The 27,817-nt window shown below is 39.8% G+C and overlaps 2 protein-coding genes and 1 long non-coding RNA gene across 4 annotated transcripts in view; 2 read left to right on the top strand and 1 right to left on the bottom strand.

The window, feature by feature from the left end:
- Positions 1 to 1,281: 1,281 nt before the first annotated feature.
- On the bottom strand, positions 1,282 to 8,525 carry LOC116849419. Of its 2 annotated transcripts, none has more exons than XM_032826556.1 (2): positions 7,944 to 8,525; positions 1,282 to 1,961 (listed from the first exon to the last, which is right to left on the bottom strand). In XM_032826556.1, exons 1-2 carry the CDS (start codon positions 8,182 to 8,184, stop codon positions 1,939 to 1,941), a joined length of 264 nt encoding a protein of 87 aa, XP_032682447.1. In that variant the 5' UTR covers positions 8,185 to 8,525; the 3' UTR covers positions 1,282 to 1,938. The 2 variants fall into 2 exon arrangements, with proteins under 2 accessions (XP_032682447.1, XP_032682446.1); XM_032826555.1 differs by lacking the exon at positions 1,282 to 1,961 and adding an exon at positions 3,868 to 4,063.
- A 4,662-nt stretch (positions 8,526 to 13,187) lies between these two features.
- Positions 13,188 to 27,817, top strand: part of LOC116849415 (diacylglycerol O-acyltransferase 1) — a 127,258-nt gene continuing 112,628 nt past the window's right edge. Inside the window, exon 1 of the mRNA XM_032826552.1 lies at positions 13,188 to 13,309. Within this exon, the coding sequence (XP_032682443.1) occupies positions 13,188 to 13,309 (122 nt within the window). The remainder of the gene's footprint in view (positions 13,310 to 27,817) is intronic.
- Positions 13,320 to 14,717, top strand: LOC116849421. Its single transcript, XR_004379135.1, has 2 exons — positions 13,320 to 13,895; positions 14,293 to 14,717. It is a non-coding gene; the product is annotated as an uncharacterized LOC116849421 (long non-coding RNA).

Raw genomic sequence — 27,817 nt, 5'->3', positions numbered from 1 at the left:
AAATGGCAGTAACTTCGGCTTATATTGATATATTCGTAACTTCATAGCTTTAACATTCATGTGAATCTATTGCTATCATTTAGCCATTGTAATTTTTGTGACTATCACTAATCAACTTTTGTTTAGTCAGACACTCACTTTTGTGACTTTCACTTCAAAAGAAGAGAAGAAAATTCACTGAAAATTCATGTTTGCAAATTTGAAATCAGCAAGTTTACGTCATGAGCTTGCGACCTTAGTTGCGGTGAGCATCGCAGCCGATATTGCGATTAATGTATATGGGCCTTAACACCTCTACGGACCTCCATGGACGGCAACGCTTCCTTCGGCCGGCGGCAAAAAGCCGATAGGACACACATAAACAAATCCATGGAAGCCCGGGCTCGCCGGTTCCCGACGCGCCATTCATTAATTAAATCCCGTTTAAGTAGCCGAAGTATACGACGGTAAATAATGGGACAGCCGGCGACGTGTCCCGATAAACTGGAACATCTGGTCGCCCTAACTCCAACGTATACGTCGCCGTTTGTTTCCCCGTGAAATTAATTCGAGCCCGTGGGAGTCTGCCTGGAGGACTGCTGGACAGCCCACCAGCACGCCGGTGATATTTCAAAGCGAAAACCTGCCGATACAATGGCGACGTTGCAGAGAATCCGCGTCCCTTTTGCGCTACTAAATAAATTAGTCGACTAGCAACGCCCAATCGTGATCGCCTCCGGCGGTTTTTCACGTCCGCTCGCGGAGAAGCGTATGTTTACCGTATCATTTCGAAGTGTCGATGTCCGGCGTCTGTACATTCGTTTGCAATACGGATTGTACACGTTTCTAATGAAGTTGGACACGCATCAAATGGTCATGATTGCGAGCTTGCACGAGTAATGTCAGTCCTGTCCTGGGAACGCAATCCTGTCCACATCGTAGTGGAGAAGATAATACACACCGAGAATTGTGTACATTCATGGTTGGAAAAGTTGTCTGGTTTTTTTTCTTGTTTTCTTTGTAAGTTTAGAAATCTATCCTTTTCTCTTGTCCAATGGGAGAATTTACTTTTCAATTTTCAAAGAGCTTTCTCACTGCACAAAACGGATAGTTTCTGGAACTTAAAAAAACCAGACAACTTTTCCGACCACGAATGTATACGTACTATGCGTTCTGCGCTTGAAGCACGTTTTACTTGATATTTGCAACATTTTGTCGGTTCGAGTCATTTTCACTACACAAATACATCATTTTGAAGAAGCAAGTAGCCAGATTCTGTTTTCTAAGGACATTGTGGCTAACTTTAGATAGTAAAAAAATATAGATACTGTTTCCTTTTATTTTTATTGAACTGACAACAAAAGTTGCGTTATTTGTTTCTGATTACGCGCGACAGCGCGTAATTGTTTTTTTCGGTACACACATACATTTATCTAACGATATATATGTCGTAACTAATGTAAATTATATGCGAGAATGATATTAATAATGGAGATTCAAGGATTTCTCTCTCTCTCTCTCTCTCTCTCTCTCTCTCTCTCTCTCTCTCTCTCGTTTGACATGAAAGATAGATTGAAAATCACCGCGTTACAAGTCGCAAGTATTACAAGCGTGTGTTACAAGTAGAAACATTTAAAGCGTGTGTTACAGGTCGCGTGTTACAAGCGTGTGTTACAAGGAGAAACGTTTAAAGCTGTCGCATGTGATAAGAAGCAAGCAACGCGGCCTTTGTTGCCAACTTGGTAAAAACGAAACAGAAAAAAGGAACAACATGTTCTCTTCTATTATCCGAAATTAGTCGAAGCGTACATGTACACGATTCTCGATTGTGTTATCTCCTCCACCATAATGTAGACGGGCCCGCATCTCTATTCTAGCATCATTGGCCTGCACGGAATAGTTATGATTGCGATTATTTACGAATCTGCACGGGAATCTGACAGCAGCTGAAGAGACGATTTATGAGACACCCGGCGTCACAACTACAACAAAGGATTTAAGATAAATGTAAGTAACTCTTTATTCTTATCTAATAGATAAAAATGTACAGTATAGAGCCAATACTTATATCATATATTGTTATTTTGACTCCTATCATAATTGATTATTATGCAACACGTAAGTGCTGGGCAACAATGACCCAACTTCGGAAAAAATGTGTTTAAACCGATATATTTTAGGGGATGTATGGATATATAAATGTCATCTATACTTAAAAACTTAAAATATTGACATTTCCCGGCAAATTTTAAGCGATATTGGTTGTCCTGAATTGCTTTTACGCAATAAAAGTATTCCATTTATGCTGTCTCATTTCCTAGCATAGTGATATTTGAAATTTTTAATCACAGACATGTTATATTATAAATATTCGTACATGAAAATTGTTGATTATTTAAAAAATCGGTAATTAAGCAGCAGTCATGATATACGAATATTTATATAACATAATGTGTTTGTATATATGACTGAAAATTTCCAATATCATTAGGGAATGAGATAGCATTAATGGGATCTTGTGTACATGCAAAAACGAATTGGAGCACTGAACATGTTACGAAAATAATAAAAAGTTCCAAAATTGACATCTTGAGTTGTCTACATAGCCTAAGTATTTGTAAAAGTTCTGTAGCTTATACAGTCGGATGCGATGAAATGATCCGATCTGGACAGGTGCAGAGTAGCGCAGCCAACTTTCAGACTACCAGCGCGTATTTCACCAGAGTAGTCTACAGACTACATATACAGTGATCAATATCGGCGGTAATCGGTCGCATAAAAATGGCACAAGTATAAACGTCGTACATAATTTATACGTATATTTTACGCATCTAATACATCGATTATACATTTTACGTCGATTTATTGTTTCTGAATATATGCGAATAATATACATAGCATTGCACAAGTTAACGTATTGAAAAAAAAAATTGAAAATTGAAATATTATATGTTCTAGAACAAAATATTTTTATTTGTAAATAATTTGTAAATAATTTAAATAATATTTAATAATTTAAATAATTTGTAATAATATAAATATTTGTTGAAATATCTTGTAATATGTAATCATTAAATAAAAATAAAAAATATATCGCAAAAAATTATACGTTTTTTTACTGCGTTCAGTTTGCATGCTTTCGTACTGTAAAATAGCGTTCTATCTATGTTATTCATTATATACCGAAACATATAGAATGACCCGAGCAGAAATTGAATCTAGTGATTGTCTAATAATGGTACAGAAAAGTTCGGTCTTACATCGCTACTAGCTAGGAATGTAACACTCACTTCTTCTAGTGGCTGTACCAGAAAAATTATTTAGTAGCTGGATACAAAAAAATAACTTGTAACTATAATTGATATAAGTACTAGACAGTTCTGATACCCAATTTATATTCAGGATTTACCGATGATTTTCTATCTCGTTACTGTGTAATCTTTTTTATCTAGCCACTATCTATGTAATTGGTATAGTTATTAGATAGTCCTGACATTCAAAAGAGTAGGAATATTTAGCCAATCACGAGCTAGTGACTGGCTAGAAAAATAATCTAGTCATTACTATCTAGCAACTAGTCTTGAAATCTATTCTACTAGATACAATTTTGTTCGGGAATGTTTTCAGTACGAAAACAAACACAACTATAAAACATAGAACTTTCTTAAATATATTTTGTTATTTAATTTTCATATATTATGTAAAATACCTTAACAAATATTTACATATATCAATCATTTACAAATTATCTATAAATTACTTTTCAAAGAAAAATACTTTGTTTTATAACATTTTATAATATTTTAATTTTCAATATTAATTTTTTTTCTTAAATCATACCACATATGATACAGTGCAATTTAATATTAATATTGGTTACCACTTGTATGGATTATTGTACTTCCCGCTCGGTCCCTACATTCACTCAGGTGAAATGTACGTTGCACAATTTGGAAGTTGCTGTTCTGCACCCGTGTAACCACCGGAACCAGACCATTTCATTGCACCGACCTTACATACATAGTGAATGTGTATTTGTCCTGCTTTATTTCAGATTTCAAATAACGTTGCTGCACCTTTACAACTGAAATTTAGAAATGTATAAAGTTAAAAATATATAAAAAGTTTGCAAACAGATTTCTATGTACATGCGTGGATATGTTTTCCACTAATAATATAGTAAAACAGTAAGTATAGTATAAATATAGTAAAACAGAGCAGCATATATTTATGTAAGATCTATATATACAAGAAATACGAAAAGTATAGCGTGATTGTGTTACTGACGATCGTCTCTACGTTATCGACATTTTTCGAGTTTGTCACTCACTTTGAAGTTCCGTTAATAAGCTCATTACATGATTATTATCAGAACAAAATTATAGAAAAAAGTAAGTTAAAGAGGGAGCATATTAATTTGCATATTAATTTTGTTAAGGTTATTTGTGTTGATTATTGGAGTAGAAGGGAAGTGTTTAGAGTATTTTAGAGGTTTGCTAAACTGATCGCAAGTGTCATATTTTGGATATATTATTTTATTTTGATGTACTTTATAGAAATCCTGGGGATGCATTTTCTCCTTTCTGATGTTATTAATCAAGAGTTTCACGACGAATATTCAGGAGCCTTAAGTCTAAAGAAAAATTCACACCTTGACAGAAAAGTAGAAAACAAAAAGACAGAAGTTAATTACGCTGGTGGTCAGGTAGTAATCGACAGTTTTGTACCAGCGCGATTGGCTTTTGCCTTTCTACTTTTCTATCAAAGCACGAATTCTGCCTAATATTAACGTTATTGTTCTTGCTCCTTTCATTTCTTCTTGTATCTTGTTTAAATGACAAGCATTTGTTATTCTTATCCAAATGTTGCGAAGAATGCGTCCAAAATGTCTCGTAAAATATATACGCGTTGTTTTTACTGTGCATCCTTTGATACCCTCTCCGTCTCCAGGAGAGTATAATTATCGTCACGCACGGAGTCGAAACGAGAATGAAATCAGAAAAATTATCGGCGCAGAATACAGCGTACGAAGAAAACAAAAAAAAAAAAAGAAGAAAAGAAAACGAACGATATTATAACGAATTGCAGACATTTAGCGCAAAGCACCGGTATTTTGCGCGCTCGTGATTATGCCAGTTTAATTGCCAGCGTACTAATCGCAGCTCGTGATCCCGAGAATGTCCCTGCTGCGGGCAAGCGATGATATCACGTCGTTTCTGTGTACGGTGCCTGAATACGAAGTGTGGATACCGCTGACTGAATCCGCTCGAGGGTGGTTTACAGGACAAGGGGGCAATAATCCCAGGATGGTGGCGGTCCGACCAGTATTGCGAAAGTTTCCGAGCTTGCTCTTGGACTGTTAAAGTTCAGCCCGTCGGTCCCTTCCGCAGGAAGACTGACACACGATCACGAGACAATAAGGAATGCAACTCGATGTTCCGCAAAAGTCACTAGACGTCCCGACATTGACGGATACGGGTCATTTTTACACGGGGATATATCACATCATATTTTAGGAGCGAGCTGCACTCCGCTCTCTCGCAGCTAGACGACAATCATATATTTTTTTAAATGTTCTGTGCTCAAGTCGTATCTGTCATCGGATAAAGCTGGAAGGTGCGCAGTTTTGCGAACTTCGCGAATTATTTATGCCACAATACGCTCTCTATCGCGGCGGCGAGTCCGAAGTTTCTCGCTCTTGAAACTCACGGCGTCGGAATCGTAATACTCGGCGGGTCCGAAATTAAAAAAATGAAGATGGATTACGTAGTTCCCTGCAGCATTAATCAGCAATGCGGCCAAGTATTTTTAGTTACGACGCGCCATTATGATCAATTTCCGTCTGCCGATCTTCGTCCTTCCTATATTTTATTCCGTAATAAAAATGAGAGACGTGTGAAAGCGCCATAGGAGATCGATCACCATAAACGAACGGGGTCTTAAATATTCGCCGTTGCGCCATTTGAAAGGGCGACATGTCGAACTTGCGTCAAACGGGCCGCAGTAAAATTATCAGAGGCGCTCACCAACCATTCATGAAACTTTCATTTAGCGGAAGCCATAACCGCGCGCGAATCGATTTTCCTGACGATGCAATGTCGCGTGCTCACACCGCGGAAATTTACGCGACCGATTTCGCGCATTATATCGGCCAATCATTACGACCGATCTGTAAACCGCAGGATTATATCGGGCCCCAGGCGGCGGCGGTCTCCTTCTTGCCCGTAAGTCCTTTCATGGAAGTAACCTGACGAGATATACACGTGAGTTTGCGCGTGCAATCGGTTGTAAATCCTCGAAACAGCCGCGCGTTGACGCTCGATCGACCTTTCCGCGACTCGTTAAAGTCATTTAACGGGCCGCTTAGGGTGCAGATAACGGAAAGACGTTCGAGGAAGTGCAACGCTGACGGCGTGGACAACCGTTTTCCCATAGTCGCTGTAGCTCGCGGCAACGAGCCAACGCTATAGCCCGTCGTAACACCTTTCCACTGTGGTTTAACGAAACGTGCATCACCCTCCAGCAAAAAGTACCGAGTTTACCGGTGATGCAATTTCTCTCTTGTTCTTTATGACTGCTAGAATTTCTTTGAAGCGAATTTCCAGATCGTATTAGTGTTATAAGAGAGTCGGATAACCGTGTCCAGATAGACAAAGACGTAAATTTAGCAGCAACTTTATTAGTCGATCTGTTTGCATCTGGTTGCACAGAGAGTTTGCACGAATAGCTTTTATGACAGACATACACACACACACACACACACACACACACACACACACACACACACACACACACACACACATACTCGTATTTATCGCATAGGATGAGAAAACAAAAATACGAAAAAAATGATAAAAAATATGACGTGTAAAATGTAGCGTCTAAAAATGTAAAATCTGAATGCAACTTTTAGAAAATTCATCGCTGCGCCAATGCAACAGAAGATTAACATTATTGTATGTGTGTGTGTGATATAAATTTAATGATCAATTTAGTGCAATATATATAGGATTCATAAATATAATTAAACAATTGTAAAATCTCCATTATCGATTGTCTCACGTTATAATTACGTAATTCCCCAGATACACAGGTGTACGTAAATTTGACAGCAAATTTATTGGTCAATTTGTAAAGGTTGCGTCCCCTGGTGAGTGGTTTATATGGCGCCCGTATTTGTCACATCGAACGGCGAAATAGGAGTACGCGAAAAAATTACCAAAATTTGCTCAAAACGACATGTCATAAAATGTGATATAAAAATCTGAGTGCGATTTTTAATAAATTTGTCAATGTAACAAAAGATTAACATTATTATACAATGTAAATTTAGTGATTAATTCGATACAATATCTTTGCCTAAAAAATGTAATTAAAAAATTGTATAGTTTCCATCATCGATTGTTTTACGTCGTAATGATTATGAAAGTTTATTTGGATTGTTTTCCAAACATTATGTTATAACGCGATATTTAAAGACCAAAACTTTTACTCTGGCTTATATAAGGTGCCAGTTGCAAATTTTTCTATCCTTCTTTTTCTATTTTTTTTTTTTCTTTTACGTTGTACGAGATGTTATCAACGTGAAATTTTAACTTCGGGAAAGCGAATTTCTACAACCGCTTTTACAGGTAGGTTAACTGTCCGCATGCTCGTATTGTTTAATCGACTGTTCGCCGGCTGGCTCAAACTTTTGCATCCGCAAGTATTGTTACGGACGGGGTGCGCGCGCGATTTAATATCTTCTCGTACGATTTTTTTTGTCCCCGGCTACGCGATCTCCGGTTTCAACTGTGTTCCGCGTCATTTAAAGAAATGTCGAGCAAAATCGTGAAATTACGACGAAATCTTTCGTACAGTAAAATATTCGTCGAGCGGTGCGAGTGATATTATATTCGAGAAATTCGCGAGATGTAAGCCTACGAAAGTTAAGTAACTTGATGCACTCTTAAGATAGACCTTACCGGTTGTTTCACTTGCTTCGAACCCCACGTACTTGGGGTACTCACATATTACGCAGTAGCAGTTCCAATACAAGCAGGATAGAGCTGCCACCGGAAGAGTCATCGCTGAATAATAAAATTCCGGCGGTCTCGTGCGACACATAAAGCAACGTGCGCGTGCAGGGTCGCCCACGGTGCTCGAAATTCGGCCGTAAATGATGGATTCTGATGAGCCCCCGGATACCAACGCGGAATATCCCATTCCACGGGCATCCTAAAACGCCCGTTAAAAGGTGGCCGGATGGGTGCAGAGCGGCGCGGCGCTACCAAATCCCCCAAACTTCCGGCGTTGGCTCGGCAGATGTCTGCGAGTTACTCGGCGACGTGTAACTGCGTATGTGACGTAGCGCGTCCGCCGTAGTGCCCGGTAATACCCGCGGTTGCCCGTAAAGGGAGTTCACAAACGACTTGCATGCTTTTCCTCCCACCGCATTTTCCCTACCGTCGCAACGACCGCGCGCGCGGAATGCGCGAGTTCGCGCTGGCGAACGAGTATAGACTGCGACGTGTAGCGTTTACTACGTGCCGATCCGTCTGCTTCCGGTTTCGTGGCTGAGGTGATCCCGGCGCCCGCTCGAAATTGTACGCGATATACTCGCGACGAGCATGTGGTCGGCTCGATTCTGCGTGCTTCACACTTTGCGAATTGCACTATCGGCGGAAGTGTCGTCGCGATCGTATTTCTGATCAAGTGCAGTACATATTCAGCATACCGTCAAGACTTTCAGTTCGTGGGTTGTTGGTGCAATTTATGTTTCGATTTATTGTTGCCAGTCTGTCTGATGTTCGATGGATTTTCCAACGGGAAAGAGTCGTTCTCGTATTACGTGTGTAGTTTAATTTTACGTGAACGCGATAGACAGACTCGAGATCGTAAGCATTGAGATATGTCAGCCTGAAAGTGTATGGCTGGATTTATAAATATAAACAGACGTGTTGCCACAACAAAGCGATAATTTCACAGTAAGAGTAATACTGGCCATAGGAAAGGAGGTTTAGAGTCAGTCTGAAACGATTCTTGGATACGGCGCACACTTACGAGAAGGGAAATGGTGTTCGCATCTGCAATATAGTTTACATTTTACAATAATCTTGAACTTTGATGACCGCCAGTGGCACGGAACGGAATAGTAAGCTAGATTGTACTGCCGGTACGTGCCAATCTGCTCCCTTGAGGTTTCGAGAAATGCGATTTTCAACTGCGAGTTCTTGAGCTGAGTTTACCGAGGGTACGAGTAAATATGCGACTATTCTGTTTTTCCGTACATGAGGATTACGCCAAGTAGCTTACTGACGAGCGAATGTTTGCTTCATGCTTTGTGGTATACTACTCGAATACTAAAGTTCGATGCAGGATTAGTATTTGTTCTACAACTTCGTGGAAACTAGGTCCGGTAAACACAAAAGTATACGCAGTTGATCGAGTTATAAAATATCGGAAGATAAATTGATAAATTCATATAACTGTGTGTTTTTATTTAAAAATTTTTAACATCTTTGACTACCTCGATGCGTGTACGGTCGGTTGATCAAAGGTTGCAACACTTTTCTTCGATGAGTTTCGCAACGTATTCCGCCTCCAACAGAAAAATGTATCTCCTGAAAATTAATTAAAAAACAAGTTCCTTCTATTGCGAGTTTCTATTGCGTTACGAAACTCATTGGAAAAAACTGTTGTAACTTTTAGTCAGCCGATTGTATGTGTGCCTGAGGGAGTTCTGCATAAATTACAGTTGAGTAGTCAACTTATCTATCTATCTCTATTTATCTACTTATAGTCCTCTCGTAATGTTAATCTTATAATAATTAATTAAATTTATAGTCATATTATAATGTTAATCTACGTCACAATGACAAGTACTATATTATTTATTTTATCTCTACTATTGGGAGTACAAATTAGTTCGGTCCATTTTCAAAAAATGGCTCTGCCTGTTATGAATGTTTCATAGTGACAGCTGATTTCGGTGGTTTCAGAGAGGTTAGACATCTGTCAATAATATTCAGTTTATATCGCTTTGAGTTTCATACAAAACCCCTGTTTTTTACTGTGTTGAATATGTCAAATTTTGTGTTAACTAAGCAGCATTTGCGGGAGGTTTTAGTTTTCTGCTTTAATTGGAAGAAAAGTGCAGCTGAAGCGCATCGAATGCTTGTAGAAGTTTATGGTGACAATGCTCCAACTGATAAATCATGTAGGGAATGGTTTCGACGTTTCAAGAATGATGATATCAGCGTTGAAGACAAGCTTCGCTCTGGACAGCCAAAAAAATTCGAAGACAAAGAATTGGAGGCATTACTCGATGCGAAGATCCGAGTCAAACGCAAGAAGAGCTTGTAGAATCATTGGGAGTTGATTCGTTTGAGCCGTGCATTACGAGAAAAACGGCCGGAATACGAGCAAAGACATGACAAAGTTATTCTTCTGCATGATAACGCTCGGCCTCATGTCGCAAAAGTCGTAAAAAATTATTTGGAAACGCTCAAGTGGGATATTTTACCGCACCCGCCGTATTCGCCGGACATTGCTCCTTCTGATTACTGGTTGTTCCGACGGATGCAGCACGATTTGGCAGATCACCGGTTCACTTCTTACGCAGAAATCGAAAATTGGCTCCTAACTTGGATCGCCTCAAAAGACGAGACATTTTTTCGAGATGGAATTCGAAAATTGCCTGAAAGGTGGGAAAAAGTAGTAGCCAGCGATGGACAATACTTTGATTAATCTGTTCATTCATTTTGTTCTGAAATAAATGCATTTTTGACTACAAAAAAACGGACCGACCTAATTTGTACTCCCAATATACAATGGACTTCTTAGCCTGAGCGCTGTTTCTCGGGGATTGGAAATCTCAGCCGCACGGGATTCGGCATAACTTAATAATTCCTTGTTATATGTGTATATGGCGCTGTTTATATTGAAATACCATCCAATATTTGTGAGCATTTTCATTTTCGCGAAAGAATAACATACCGGAAAAAGGAATGTATGAAATACAGGATATCCTATGTACGTTTTTTCCAAGGACGCGAAATTTCGATTCCCTCCGGAGGAAAGTCGGCCTAAACAGTTCGCAGCACATCACGTTCCCGTATAATAGCGGATCGTGGAAACTCATACGCGTCACCGCTCCGTAAGCTCGCAATCTACGAGGGTAGATCCCCCATACATTTTCCAAGGATCTTTACGGCTTTCAGCGACCTGCGCCATGTGTACTTTAATTAGCTCGGTTTCTCGTCTCGTCTGGTTAACGATACCTTTCAACCTCCCAGCGACCGATTTTAGTGAACAATCGTGAAATTGTCTCACGTGTCTGGGGCTTGAGCTTTATTTGCTTTGAACTTTGAACCTTCCACGGAGTTACTCGAAATCGGAGTTCCGCGATGAAGTGACGGCGCTACGTTATCTGGTATCTTAATGGAAGTGATGACACGGTGATTGCCTCGCTGTTGATGGAACTTTATCGCTTGAAATGTGACATGGTTGAATGTTTGATTTAGTAGTGATATCGAAGAGTCACCGACCAGAATGAACGTAACTGGATCGTAGTACGAAATAAGTGTCAGATGATTTGCTGAAAATGTAATACGTTACTGTCCACGTTACTATATTATATTTCGCAGCGTTAGCTTACATTTGCAGTCGAGATAAGTGGGAGACTTAGTTATTAAGGCTACTAGGTCGGCTATTAGGCCACCAATCGGCAGTTTGTATAATCTGCATTTATTTCAGTTGATAACCGTGACGTTATCTAAAAAACTGTAAAACTGAGATTAGAGAAAATTACACTTTTGACTTTGACCTTATTATATGTTTAACTGATTATATAAAAGGAATTTTATTGTAAAAATTACTATAGAATTTTGTAGAAATAGATTGACATTCTGCAGTAATTTACTATTTTTTCATTGTATATCTGCTAGTTATATTTTAGGAACTTATTTATTTATTTATTTATGAGAATGTAACTCTCATTCATAATATATGTAACATATACGTGTTGCATCTAAAATTCAAACAAACATATTTTTACGCAGAAAACGCAGAAAAAAATAAAAAATAGATACCCAGAAAAAATAAAAACGAAAAAAAACAAAATAAAAACAATAATGTGCAATTAAGTAAATGAATATATTGCAACAGACGCAACAGAATCCTTAAAAATTTACCAACTTTGAAAAAAATTGCATGAATGTAAATTGTGACAAGAATAATTTGTTATTTGTAACGGAATTAGCATTAATAATTTAGGGAAACTTAGTGATTAAAATGTGCCATTAAAAAAATTTGCTATGTTTCTAGCGAAATTTATTATGTTCCTTAAGGTAGACTTTATAATTTATTCCTGCACTAGTAAAAACATAATAAAAATGAAAGGGGAATTTATTAAAAAAAAATTCAATATTCTCTTGATATAGCATAATCTTAACTACTACTTGTATTCATTATTTTAATCTAATAATAATTTATTTATTTTTATTAAAAATGATCATTTCCACATGAAGTACAGATAGATAATCTATAGTTACATCTATAATTACATCTATAGTTACATCACTATGAAACTTCATTAATATGTAATAAACTTTTTATTATCACTGCTCAATCACGTCTTATAATCACGTCGTTTTCATCTTACGATCACAAACTGATGTTATGTATTCAATCTCTCCCCTCTCGGCTGTTATATATTTACAAGCTACTGTATCAACTTCTCTAGATAGGTGTCGTGACACGTGACTCACGCGTTTCCATCCAATCCCGAGAGCGTCTAACAACCGCGAGCGTTATCTGCCGGAAAACGAAAAATAGATAAACCTCGTTCGCAAAGCGTGATTTCATCGGTAGTATTGTCGCGACTACATCGTGGAGAGCACGAGGAAACCGAATCGTTTAAACGTGCACACGCCTCTCGCGCACTCGTTATCAGTATCAGTCGCCGTCGCCGCCGCCGCCGCCGCCGTCGCGCGCACACAACTCTCACTCGCGACAACGTGCCAGCAGCGCGCTGCGGAATTGTCCTCGTTTTCGCCGGCGGAGCTCTGCCTGTCGCGCTAATAACCTGAGCGTGTGTGGTTCCGCCGACGAACGGCCGACAGAGTGTGACTTGTGGCGCACTGCACGCTGTGCGTCACGACACGCGTGTACCTGCGCTCCGGCACGCGTGTTCCTGTACTCCGTCACGCGCAAGCAACATCACCATAATGTCGGCACAGTACGAGTATGGCGAGCCGCGGTTGCGATCGCGCAGAACCAAGAGCGTCACGAGGGCGGAGGAGATTCGTAAAGCGGAACAGATGGTCCGCAGGTCGCAGCCCGACAAGCCGTGAGTACGCCCTGTGTGACAGACCCACGTTCCGCTCGCCTGCCTAAACGCCCCCGATCTCTTCTTTCCGCTAACGTGTGAACGCCGTGACGCTTGCTCGTCGCACGGTAGCACGCCGCTGACGACGGGAGTATCACGATGACGGCGATTGTGCACCTGTGATGCTCGCTATTGTCGCCAAAGCTGCGCGGCGACGTGAAATTTTTGGCCACCTCGAGAGAGACGCACGACATAACAGACGCGCTCAACTTAACGTGCGCATGCGTATCCCGCACTATGTTTAGTGAGCTGCCGCGAGAGGGGATTTCTCAACCTTGGCAAAGGTTTTCCGTCTCGTTTCGTCCCATATTCGGTGTCTCGCTCCGACATGTGTTGTAATCGATGCGTGGGTCAGCCGACCAGCGTCTTGTTTGCGGTCGAGGACTACAGCTCGTTTCATCGTGCAGCTGCTTTTTCTACACGCTGATTGAGAATTAAGGAACTTTCGACAGAAGTGTGTCGTTGGTAGAATATAATGCCGCCGCAAAACTCTGGTTTTGCGGTGACCCACGTTCACAACGCGTGGCAACTGTATCAACAAGATCGAGTATATAGTCCAGTTCATAGTCCAATTTTATATTTAAGATTGTATTAAGTTCATCTTCAGATGCTTCGTAGCCAATAGAATAATCTATATTGTATCTGAATATAAACTTACAGCGATCTTAAATATTCTCCAGCAAAACAGAAAATCACGATAATGTCAGAATGACGAGAAAATAATTTAATCGTGAGTAATAAGTAAGTTTTTCAGCCATTTTTTTGTCATTTTTACGTCATCGTAATTTTTTGTTTTACTTGGATCAGCTCTGAGTATGAATACCTTGATGATTGATCTGAGTATGATTGTCCTGTATACTAACTCACAAGTGTAACGATGCGTTTTTTACACATTGTTACAACTTGTGAGTTATATAAGTTGTAACGCTCTTTTTCATCTCTAGAAATCGATTATGCGATTATGGGCTATTCCAAAATTAAGAGTGTAGTGTTCATCATCACTATCATCATCGTCACTCGTGCTGGACATTATTGATGCCTGTTGCCACATTCGTGGTAGAAATAATTCTAAAAGCTGATATGCATGTTAAGTAACGCAATGGAGAATTACGCAAGTGTTCTCAAACATTGCATAAGTTGTTACATTATTAACTTATACCTAAGCTGTTACATCATTAATGTGACGTCATCGATACAGTAATGAGTAAATCGCTTGCCACGAAACTGAGCGTTTAAATATCTCGAAATGAGATGCATACTATATGAACGAACACTTAGAACGAATTCGTTACATAAAATTCATGAAATATGTAACAGCATTTATATATTTATAAAGTTTTTTTATAAAGTTACACATAGATAATTGCGATTAAGAGTTTTATCATTATTTTATATTATGAGCTATATTCACAGTCAGCGATGTCAATCGAACTACATATACAAGATTCATGGAGGATGTGAGCGATATCGAGATGGTATCGTATGTTAAAATAACTTGAAGTAACATTTGAGATACTGAGAAAATGATACAATTTAAACATATCGAAGAGCTTCTGCAAAGGAGTAAAAGCTCCGGGTCGTTAAAGAGAAGAGATAGAGAAGAGCTTCTGCGCGTGCTCCGTGTTATTATATAAAACACGCTATTTAAATGAAGCACCGTGTGGAATAATATCGTGTTTTTTCGTATACTTCGCATTCACGATAATATCTTTAACCTTTGCTTTATGCAAAGACACGTACGTTCCATTACGCTCATCCTTATATGTTTTCATAACAGCGATGTTGGATTATAGACTTCTTAAGTGATGTTTGCTCGCCGTTCAATTGACCTTCGAGAAGCAGCGTTACGTATAAATTGTTTTGACAGTGTACTGGATTCACTAGATACGAGATTGTCATTATGGGCGATATTCATAGTCGGATTCATATTTGACATTTAAACAAGGTGAAATTATAAACAACAAGATGAGATTGTCGATATGATTCCAATATTTTCGGAGTTTATTTTTCTCTTCTGTATATCAAAATTTGCATTAAGATAAATAAACAATGACTTAACAGGAACAAACTTTTTTATTGTATAATAATATTTTTTCAGTGTAGTATCTGATTTTGACGTAATATCACAAAGTTTCATTGCATCGAAAAATATATACCAAATGGGGTCATTGTTAATTCTAGTTTGTTGTTTAAGGATTAGGATCGTTTTAAGGTTCCCGCGTCCTCGCCGCGGTCATCTTGATTTATGTCAGAAGTGAGAAAACATACGTTAAAAATTCTTGTAAAATACGTAGAAATAAAAATATCCCCGACAGCACAATGTGTCCAAAATTTGGACATAAAATGTCTTGAAGATGTTTTTAAGACGACTTAAAGATGTCTTGTGTCCCGACGCCTTAAAGACATCTTAAAAACGACTTATGTCCCAATTTTGGACATGTGTGCTGTCTGTGTATGTATTCATAAAATGACACCTGCAATTGATCAAGCAGATGTACAAAATAGTCCGAATTTTCTTTTTATTTTAGCAATCAATAAATAATCGTAAAATTAACATAACATAACCATGAGGAATGTTAAAAAGACAGGTTGCGTGTTAACGGGTTACGTTAATTTTACGATAATTTATTGGTTGCAAAAGAAAAGCGTTCGAGTTATTTTACAGATGTGCTCGATCAATTGTATCATTTTATATCGTTTTATTTTGCAAGAATTCTTATCGTGTATTTTCTCGCGTCTGACGTCATCGAAACGTCATTATCTAACGTTAATCGAAAGTTTCGAAGCGAGAGAGACAAGGAGTCCTAAGTTTACCTTTGGATGTTGTATGAATTGTTTCGTTAGCTACGGGTTTATATTTAAAGATATAAACTTAAGACGATATAAATATAAGATCTGACTATATACATGGGCCAATATCAGGAAACATTAATCATTTAGAGAGCAAACAATTGTTTCTTGGAACTTCTGGACAGTTAGATTGAGCAAATCTCGTTTCCTCGCCAAGTAGAATTGAGTTTCTTCCCGGCTGTGTATAATTAATGCATACACGTCTCTATTTCTAAGTAACAACTTCATGTGAAAACGATCCAATTTGTTCCGTCGAAATGTCTATCAACGAAATCGAATTAAAGCTCTACATCGATCGAAGGAGAATCTTCGTATTGGGGGAGAAGTGAAATTGTATCTCGAGAGACGCCTAAATCCTGACTTCATTATCGTGAAATTCGTAAAGAAGAGTCGGGGGCATGACATACGAGAGATAGAGAGCATCATATAGAATACTTCGTAGCTTCAGTTGGGAATTACTTGCATCTGTGACTTCTGCGAAACTTTCGTCAAGCTACGATCCAACTTCATAGTTGGAACTTTAGTTACTTGGAAGTTTCATTATCCCATTGTTCCATGCGTGGCGATTCGGTTGTTTGTCTTTACTGATGGTATTCTATATTTTAAACTACTTTGTATTGACTAGCTTTTACTTGTCAATTATTAAGTAAAAATAATTTATGCTTATTTACGACATAGCTATCTTGCGATATTCGAACATTCCCTCATTTAAAATGGGTGACTCGGATGAAATCATCTTCCATGACATTAATTAACACAGAGTCGACCTTTATAATACGTTCTACGGTTACGAAATGGAGATTCGATGTTAATGAACGTGCCAATATGTATGAGTTTCATGAGGAAGTATAGGAAATCGCATTAAAATTCAAAGATATCCAGTTCGTTTGGAAAAAATTGTATTTGCTCTGTAATAATTTATTCTTCGAACAATGACTATGCATTTTAAAAATGACAACGTATTTTCACTGCCTTCAGAATGGCAATCAGAGTTCTTCTCGATTTTTCTTCCTTTAGAGTGCTCGAAAACATCCCCAATATTATATATAGTATTATTGAAAATTCCTTTATTCTTCCAGTTAAGGACCATATAATTTTTCATGAGAAAAATTGATTTCTAAAAATAAATTTCTAAATATTGTTAAGAGTATTTTATTTTTAATGAATGATTTTTAACCTTCTAGCCGTGCTCTGGGTCTTTTTTGACCCAGAGCAGTTTTAAAGTTCACACAGTTTTTCTAATATTCTAAAATACTACAAATAGTACAAATGTGATAATTCGCGACTTTTCAAGTTATTTTAGAAAGAGTCACATATTGTCCTAAATTATTTTATATAATGCTAAAATAAAAGATACCAAAAAATACATATATGTCAATTAAATAGTGAGTTCTCACCATTGGGTCTATTTAGACCCTGAACACAGTCAAAATATATCCGAAACGAACACGGTTAAAAGGTTAAACGAAAATGCCCCGAGAAATAGAAATACTTTTTAGAATGACACGGACACAAATAACTCTGGTTGCCACACACTTGGAAAAAAAGGAAATCATACTATTTATGTCCGTATCAGTTCCTGTTTTCCGTTATTATTTCAACCACCAATCATCGTATATTTATTACGCATAACAATGAGAAACGTGTTATTTTACACTTATTGCAGCAAAACGTAATGCAGCACGAGTAAGTATTGTTTGTTTGGAAACAGATGCCTTTTTTTATAAAACGCATCGTTCCATATTAAAATATTTAGTTTTATCAAATTGAAATTCCGGATTGAATAAGTTTGGATGGATTTGTAAAAGAGCAAGTAAACAAAGCTGTCGTTCCGTGAAATGTTTCATTTTAAATAATGGAACGTAAAACATTCATAAATGATTACGTAACATTATATAGGCATTGTAAAGGTATGTCTTTCACAACGACGTGAAAATACAATATTTTTATCCTGAATATTAAAAAATATATATATATATATCAATATTATATTTCCGCGATGTAGAGAAAATTCATCATTTAAAATCGATCAATTATTTCGTGCATAATGATATCGAATATTCGCTCTCCAACGGAAAAATATCAGATTCGATTTTTTTCCTTTCTCTAATGAAGAAATATCAGATTCACGCTCGGGAAACTATTATAAAGATACAATAATTTGCGTTCGCGTTATCGAGGCTGAGTATGAATTAGGTATATGAAACAGCCTGAAGATTTTATCAGCGATTCAGTAATGTCTGGGATTTGGGCTCGCTTTCGTCGTTTTGGTATCGTAAGGTCGCAGGTCAAGGTTAAGGACAACGAACTTTCGATCACGCGAATGCGCGAACAGTTAAACGCCTCCATGCGCCCCGGCGCGCCTAATTAGCTCTCGGCTGTGGCGAGGGTTTTGCTTCGACGCCTCGGCAAACCCTTTCGCGGCGTAGTCGTCACCCTCCACCGACTTCCGGAACCGCTGACGGTTCCATGGAGTCGCTCGGCGAAGTATGCGGACCACTTTCCTATGCCGTTAATTAAAATGTTAATTCGGGTGACACGACAAAATCACTCCAACGCGACGCTGTCGTTAAGCTTCTCCTCAACGATCCACTACACGATACTTCAAGAGTTCTTTTTTTTCGTTTTGTAGAGAAACGTGTCGCGCATATTATTTATTTATTTATTTATTATTTTTATTTTATGATTGAAATTTTGGAATAATTTTATATGTTATGATTGAAATATAATTAAATACACACTAAATTTGCGGACATTATTTCCCGTGCGTTTTTGATAACGTACAGGATATCCGGCAACTCGAGCCATTTTCGATGAGATCTCGTGCTTACAGAGCTCGCCCTATAACATCGCGCGCCCTGCTCCGTCCAATTTTTTTTCCATTAATATCTTGAAATTTTACGCGGTTATGTGCAAAATGATAGGGGATCTTTTGCTTAGGTCGATGTATTTTACCTGCACACCGCGGCTACGCCGCGAGTTCCCGGACACTGTATATATATATATATATATATATATTTTTTTTTTTATTTTTTTTTATTCGAGATAAGTGAATTTTTATCGCTTGCCTGCGCTACTATATAGATACAGGGAATGTGGCTGCTCCACTATCAAGAATGTGTTTACTGCTCAGTCAGTGTTTGCAATGGAACCTAACAAATTGATGGCCCGCTTCATGATTTAACTGGAAGTAGAGGCTACATACGCGCTTTGGTAATCGGATTCGCTAATCGTAGCATGCCGGTTTCGTGTTGAGACGAGATCGAGTGCTCAATACGTTTTAACGGGAAACTGTACGTAATGAAGTAAATTGTACGTAATGAAAGAGAATAATAAACATAGTGTAATTATGAATCTATTTCTCGTAATTCTTGTTTGCTTTCGTAAGAATTAATCAAGAGTACTTGAGTTATGGAAAATTAATTCTTGATTAAACTGCTAACTGTAAAAAATATTGAATCTGCAATGGACATTGGACGATTGAACGATTTGTAATATTTGCTACGACATATTTGATATGCATTGTATTTGTACATGAATTGTTATTGCATCTTTTCTTCTTTTGCCGGCTGCTATGGAAAAGAAAGATATTGCGTTATTGAGAAAAGCATGGAACGCGATTTACACAACAGTTAAATCAAAGACTTTACAATGAGTGAAAAGTCATTTCTCATGTAAATAAACGCGTGACGCTGAAATAGCTAGGAATCTAATCCGGGAATCTTGCATTCTGAAATTGTCGTATATTTTGTTGCATCATGTCAACCATCGTTTTCTTCTCGCACTTATGTGTATCCTTTCACGAATACTTTGTTCACCGCGTCATCTAGCAAGACGGTAAAAGAGAGACAAGAACAGAACGAAAACTAGCCCTCCAACAGGGTATAATGAGTTGCAAACAAGAGTTTCTTGTTCTCGAAAATGGCGAGTCTCTTTTGCCTTGCCACGTCGCAGCTTCTTTTCCATCTTAGCGCGCGCTTCCTTTATTCACTCCTTATGCCGGCGAATCCATCCTCGAACAAACGATCCTTATATTTACTCGCGGCATGTTTGTCGAGCGTTCCTCTTGTTTTCGCAAGTTTGCAATTAGACGCGCGATGGGTACGAGCGGCAGTCAGGTAATATCGAATTCTCGTCCTCTTCTTTCCGCGTGTAAGTGACGGGCTGTGCGCGGGGGGCGCGGGGCGAAGGACGGGATCGGCTTTCCAGTGTATTTCCGGAATGCCCGAGATTGACTTCGGAGTTTCCGATCTCCCGATCTCGCTTCTGAATTTCGGTCTAGGAGTATCCGGGACGTGTTTGCCCACCTGATTCGGTGGTTCGCTTTCGCCTCTTGTCGTTAAAGGGAACGGCTGAGTTTACCGACGCATTGTTTAACCATGCTGTAACTCCTACTCAGCGAAATAACAATCGATTACCGCCAAAGACAAGATACAAATTAGTGTCTTGTACCCTGCACGCCGTTAGAGGAGATTAACAAACTCGATTCAATGTTACATCGGAAGAGTTTGCACAAGTGTGCCTTAACCCTTCGTATGAATTGTTGATTTCCGCTAACGCGGTGCGATTCGTTGATCATTTCTGAGCAGATGACAATTAATTTGAACATTTCAAAAATATGATAGCACAAATTATACAAACATTTTTACCGTTTGAAGATATCCTATTTCGCACGTTGCACTAAAATATATTTCTGAAATCTACCTTCATTTTGAGTTTTTTTCAAGGTGGCCTAATCCCTTCATTGTTTCTTCATTTGTAATCTGCCTTAAAATTATAATCTTTTTATTTTATTTAATTATGATTTTATTTAATTATGATGCGTGAGTCATTTTAGGAACAGTTAAACAAGAAAAAAAACAAAAAGGATTACAAATATTGGAGGCTTCAACATGTTTTGAATAGAAAATAGAGATAAAATTTGGTCCCAATTTTTTTTATTCATATATGAGGAGAAAAGTGGAGAAAAGATACCGCTCAGAAATGATTAACGAACTATTCGGATGATTAATAATTTTCTGCAGAAGGAAAACGAAGTAATATTTTAGGCACACTTCTGTTTTATTAAATTGTTATTTAAAGTTTAGGTCAAAATTACTGATATTGGCAATCTAAAGTTAAAGAGAAATTAATATGGCCCCATTTCTCCTCCGTCGATTGATTACCTCGAACAGCTGTGGTAAAGTATATTAATAAATTGTTCTCCGATAATTAGCGAAGCGTTGAAATGAATTCTGCGGATTTTAATTTACGTCAGCCTATTTAACTTACGCCGGTCTAGCTGCGTTATTAACGCATGCTCCGATACCAACTTCAGAGTCAGCCTTATCTGCGCCATCCTCCAGCCGGGTGTGGCGCGCGTTCTCTGGCAAAAAGCCCCTTAATAAACCCTGAAACCACGCGTCATCCCTGCGGCGGGCGGCAAATTTTCGCCTCGACGTTCAGCGTTCCGCGGCAAATTTTTGCCTTCCCGTCTACCTACCACCCGTTCTCCTCCATCGTGACTTTTTTGCATTTCGTCGAGTTCGGCAAAAACTTTTAATCTCTCGCGAGCCTGGCACAGAGACCGCCTCGTGTAGCACCTTCGAAACGGATGAGGATTAACGGTATTGTGCTGTCAATCCCGCAACCCTTCCCGCTCGTGCTGCTGCCTCGCAATTTTTACCGTTCTTTCTTTTTCCTCTGTCTCCTGGCTCGGCGGACCGTTCTCTCGGTAAGATTGTAGGCGGCAGCGCCGGATTTCGCGCGCGAAATCAGGCGGAAGAACAATGGCGGCGATTACGCCGGTGGAAGGTACGGAACGAGTGTCCGGATTAGGAAGGGTTGCGGTTTTTTCGCGGTAACACAACGTCGCCGACCCCAGTGCTTCTCGTCCGCTGAATCACCGCGAAGATGACGTGCCTGATGGTATCTCGCAGATTTATACTTTGAAGATTCGAAAGGTTGGGAGTTAATGTTGGGTGATATAACCGAATTTTGAATAATATCGCGATATGACGATTATAAATAAGACTGATGTCCTAATTAGTGATCGTGTTCCAATCTATGATAATTGCATCCGTTTTATCAGTGGACTATTTAAAATTTTATATATTATCAGTTATAATGAGTTTCGCGAATAAAATTAAAAGTCATTAGTCTATAAATTGCCATGTTTAATTCAGTAATATATTCATAATTCTGTATATTCGATTTGTAATATCCAAATAATAATTACTCTCTCTTACATTATTTCTTATTAATATATTTATATATTTCCTCATTTTCACGATGAGGTTACTAGGACATTCACTTTATATTGTGTCACAAATGTGGACTGACTAAACTACACAGTCGTACCACTAAATGACATCTTTTGAGAAAATATTATAAACAAAGTAAAATCTACCCGTGAATTAGAAAAATAAACACACGAAATCACAAAAGCTTTTCAAAAGAATTAATTCTGTGAATCTAGCCAACGCATACATTATCAATTGATCAATTCATTCCCACTGAGGTTACTTGGTCACTAATTGGGTTATTCAACTCATTATAAGTATTGTAATTATTAGTCGTTATATTAATTCTATTATTATTAAGTCGTTATTTATAATTATTTGATTTTAACCGAAAATTGCGCGCCTGTACGATCTTTTGGCGTTACGAATGCTCCTGGCAAATTGCGCATATGTGTTGCGACCGACGTCAGTTTATCTTCCTACAACGTTGTCACGGTGGTTGAAGCCGGGCGAAGAAATATTCTGTGTCGGGATGCGCGGTCGGAATGATACAACTGACATTTAGCGTATGTATCTTCGCGCGGCGCCAAGAGCCGCAATTATACCGGCGTAGACGTTAATCGCCGCGTCAAAAGAAACGCAATTTAGCCTGACCGTGGCTACGAGGTCGGAGCGGCTACTGTGTGGTCTCGCGAAGGTGGTAAGAGAAAATGTAGTGCCTCTCCCGTCTCCATCCGGTCGCTCACGACTGACTTTAAATTAGCTTCTTTAACGCCTGCCCGGTTTACGCGAATTCCGTTTGTCGCTCGCAGGACAGGTGAGAAAATTTTGATGAATCTCCGGAATGCAATACCAAGGCCGAGGATGCCGTCGGCGAGTAGGAAGCGCCGATAAAATAAGGCCTGTCAAGAAAGAGAAGAGAAGAGAAGAAGAAAGTAACGGCAGACAAGGCGAGAACAGACAAGGCGGTTGGAAGAGGGAGAGATGAATAAACTGATAGATGGTGGAGAAAGAGGCCTTGGGATAACACAAAAGACAAGGCGAGTGGGTAGGCGAGAAATGAATCGACTGGCAGTGGGAGACGATAGGTAATCGATTCCGGATATCGTCACAGATGCGCGGAAAAACGTGCAGAGGACGGATCTGAAGTGGAATGAAAGCGAGGTGGAAGAAAGGCCTGTTTAAAGTGCCGTTTAATTTCCCTTCATGAATCATTTAGAATATTTTTCCGTCTCTCTCTCTCTCCCTCTCTCTCTCTCTCTCTCTCTCTCTCTCTCTCTCTCTCTCTCTCTCTGCACCGCTTCTTCGCATCCACTTTCGTTCGCTCTCGAACCGTGTCGGATGTTGTAGCAGGGGGATTCATTCCTCATTACACGAGTAATATATGTATATCCGTCTATCGCTTAAATATTCACGAGGCTTCCGGTGTCAGGAAGATTCGCGAAGGAAGATACCACCAGCGGGGAGGAGGCCCTGGCGGTCTGGCACGGGGTGCCATTCTTCCATTTCACCCTTCCCGTCGGCGGCTGCTTCTTATCCTACGGCTCGTCGTGTTCGCCCTTGCACGAACAAGCTTTGCTCGTAGTTGCCCTGTGAAGGGTTAAAAGGGAGAGAAAAAGATGGAGAGAGAGAGAGAGAGAGAGGAGAGGCATGAGGGGAAGAGCAGAGCACGAGTAGCGTCTCCTTTTGTCGAGGGTGACTCTTAGGTCGAGCCGGAAACAAAAGATTCGGCACCTTTATCTTTCGCGAAGATACGCCATTCTAGTGGATGGCGCATGAAGTGCGCGTAGCAGCCTTCAAGCTGACGTTCCGTGCCGTTTCGACTGGCTCCCGTGCATCTTGAGATCCGTAACAACGGCCAGATGAAGGATGCATTCTCTCAGTTTGAATGCCGCGAGACGGGAATGACGAGGCGTTATTCTGAATAATAGGGCCGCAGCGGCAATGCTGGTGGATCGCTATCGCGGAATATCGCGAGTTTTTCTTCTTCTCCCCCGCGTTGCTGCACGCGCTCCCTCCAGCGCGTTTCGGAAAGAGGACTTCTCACGCGTCTCTTCGTGTAATCTGTAGTAAAGAGCGGGATTTTACTCGCTGATCTTTTTTTCTTTTCTTCTTTTTTTTTTTAACTCGGGGCTCATTTGCATAGATATTTCATACTCCGCTCTTTCCTCTTTTCCATTTCGTGTGCATGTGTCTTAAATACAACGGTTATTGCGTTACGCGGCGGAAAAATATGCAGATGAAATATGAGCGCTATCAGGAGCGGCGAATGTCGAAGAACAGCGATATACATTGTAGGGAGGAAAAATGATACTTTGTACGCGACGCGTTAGCGGCGCGCGCGCGATAACGACAGGATAATACTCTTTTAATCTCGGCGCGGGCGATATCGCGGCCCACGACACCGGCAGGAAAATCACGTAAGCGCTGAATATAAGTCCCGAAATCTCGGGATAATTCATTGCGCGACATTAGTCATCCGTGATAGACCCGAATAATTATTGCGCGCAGATAGACGCGCAGTTTAGACCGGCGCGTCGTTATTATACGAGGCGCGTCGCTTCGCGTGTGGCACATACACGCGTATCAATCTCGATCACCCTGACGAGCGACAAGTAACGAAGTAAAAGCAACGACCGCTCGCTAATGAGTCGCATCGCGCTTTAATGAAAACGAATAAAATGCGAGTTTATTCGCAACATTATCGCGACGGGTCCAGAGACCGACAGAAAGATCCGCGCTTTAATTTAATGTTTTCCCGATAGCCGTTACCTGTAGGGAGGAATATTTGCAGTTTAATTCACCGTTTTCTGTACTAATCGTTTCGCGCGTAATTTTCAATAAAACGCGAGTGCGTAACGACGCACAGGAACGTCTGGAAAAACGTCGGTCGGTCGGTCGATCAGCCGCGAAAATATCAATGACGGACAGTCGTCTATCGGCGCGAAAATTTATCCCGATCGAATTATGTTACGTGGCTGTGCCATAGTACGGCTGAATAATTATGCGGGAACGCGCGCTGTCGACGTTTCTGGCATTTCCCGGCGCGAAAACACGCTTTTCTCTTTATTTCGTTTCGCACGACCGTCATACGTCGATTATCCTCATCCATTCCACCCCTGCACTCCTGTCCACTCATTTCTATGTGTCCGCTGCAAAGGGAACTCTTTTTTTTCTCTCTCTCTCTCTCGTTCCGCTTCAGCTCGACAAATTCACGAGAGTCCATTTTTTTTAATCAGAGGGGTATAACAATCGCCGTATTTTTAAATTAGAGAACGCGACGAGGAGATCACGGCGGGGTCTTTTTTTGTGCGCGCGGTTCCTTTTATTTTGTTTAAAATCTGCCCGCGGGTGTGTGTTTGCATTTTTCAATAGGACGCGGGTTTCGAATAAACACGATTTTTGTTTCAGGCGCTGTAAATAATTCCATTTGGAAATTGTCACGGTTTTATCGGTCGCGAGCTGCGTTTGCTTGTTTACTTTTTTTTCGCTCGCTATTTTTGGGCGCGGACGAACTTCCAAAGTAATTTGCGCGTTTAATGGCGATAGCCCGTGTTCCCATTAAAATCTTTAGCGAAGGCAGGGCAAAAAAATTAGGAAGAAACACGTATCCTATTTTCCACGAAAATTTGCAACTACAATGATGATGTAGGATGTTAACGAAGATGACACGCTATACCGGCGGGAAAATGCCGCAAAATTACAATTGCCCGTTTTTCGCGTGAGAATAACGGTCACATCCGAGCGCTTTGTAAATTTTAAATGGATGACCGTGCCGAGCTTCCTTCTCGAATGAAATTTCATTTTCAGTTCTTTGACTAGCGTGTTTGTACAACATAATCCCGTAAAAAAAAAGAAAAAAAAACCGTTGAAATGTGTGTTTAAGCGAAAGAGGGACGCACGTATCGGCGGATTAAAAATGGGAGCTCGTGTCACGTGTGAGGCGCGAAAATGACGAGGTCGATGATCGCGCCCATCAAGGAACATAACTCACTTTCAATTAAATCCACGGATCGGCCCGAAAGTCACGCTTACCGCCATATCAGGCCGGAAGAAAAACGGGCCTCGCTCGGACGTTACGAGCAAAAACACGACGCCAAAGTTACAACGCGCGGGCGTCGATGATCAAGGGACACCGTGACGCGACGAGTACGTGCCGAAAACTCGTCGCGTCGGCGGAAGTTTCGCCTAAGAGGAACTTTTTCCGCAACCTATGTAATATGTCCGCCGCAAGAAAGCGGAAGCGATTTGCCTCGGAGCGACAAGAAAGTGGCGCGCGCACGGGGGCGGCGCGCCTCTCAGTTCCGGGGCCTGGAAGAACAACGAGAACTTAGTTGGCCTTTTTTGCACGGCTGCGGTTTGTTCAGAAAGTGGACCAGGGTATATGATACCGCAACTTATCCCGGGGATATCGCTTCGTTCAAAGAGTGCCGCTAATCGCCGCGATAAATCATTTGAGAGCCCATTCCGTGCCCAAATAGACAGGTGTACGTAAATTTGCCAACATCCCGGTTAGAAATTTGTTCCATGGTCCTGAGGTTGATTCCAATCAGTTTGGCTTGTATAAGATTAGGTTATCGGGTCCTGATAAATCAAATAACGCAGCGCGGCAATCAAAACTTTATTAATAAAGATTATTAGTAACTAGAACTAATAAATAAGAATTATTAATAGTTAGGACTTTACTAATGATCAGAATCTGCTGGCATCATTTTATACAAATCAGACAACTGTTTGAGATCAATTTGACCAGGATTATGAAATTTCGAGTCGGGAACTTTATTATGACGTGGGTCAATATGGCACTCATATTTATCAGGAAAACAAAATAGAAATACAGAGGAAGTTACGGAAATTTGCTCAAAACAATATGTTGCGTAAAATATATCATGAATATCTGAATATAACTTTTAAATCTGTTGCTGCATTAATATAATAAAAAGTTTACATTATTGCATGATGCAAATACAATGATGAGTTCAATATACTTCTATCTCTCTCACTCTCATAAGTATAATTAAAAGAATTGTAAAGTTCCCATCGTCAATTGTCTCATGTCGTGAAAATCGTAAAAATCTATCTGGGTAGTGAACGTTCCAGCTTGGAGCTTCAGATTTCTCAAGTTGATAGACACTGTTCATCCTAACTCATCAGTTCGGTCTATAATGGTGTTAAAACTAACCAAACCAACCAAGAATATCGAGTGAAGTCGAGCACACATTCGTACGAGGGTGGTCTGAAAAGTTTCCGACCTAACAAAGATACAAGTCATTTTTTCTGAAAATTGTTTTTTATTTTTCAACATAGTCTCCTTGTAAATCTACACACTTCTCCCAGCGATGCTCCCATCTCTGTAACCCGTCGAAATAGTACTCGGCGTTTTTCTCTGCAAAATAAT

This window comes from Odontomachus brunneus, unplaced genomic scaffold (genome assembly GCF_010583005.1).
Source record: "Odontomachus brunneus isolate Ranch 3 - 2012 unplaced genomic scaffold, Obru_v1 Obru_scaffold_115, whole genome shotgun sequence".
In the NCBI taxonomy this organism is placed as follows: domain Eukaryota; kingdom Metazoa; phylum Arthropoda; class Insecta; order Hymenoptera; family Formicidae; genus Odontomachus; species Odontomachus brunneus.
This window is presented reverse-complemented; position numbering and strand designations above follow the sequence as displayed.

Excerpts from the sequence above, each read along its gene's own strand:
- LOC116849419 (XM_032826555.1), bottom strand. The coding sequence starts at position 8,184 with ATGGGATATTCCGCGTTGGTATCCGGGGGCTCATCAGAATCCATCATT. Across the intron at positions 4,064-7,943 it reads CGAAGCAAGTGAAACAACCG|TTGTAAAGGTGCAGCAACGT; the intron begins GTAAGGTCTATC and ends TCTAAATTTCAG.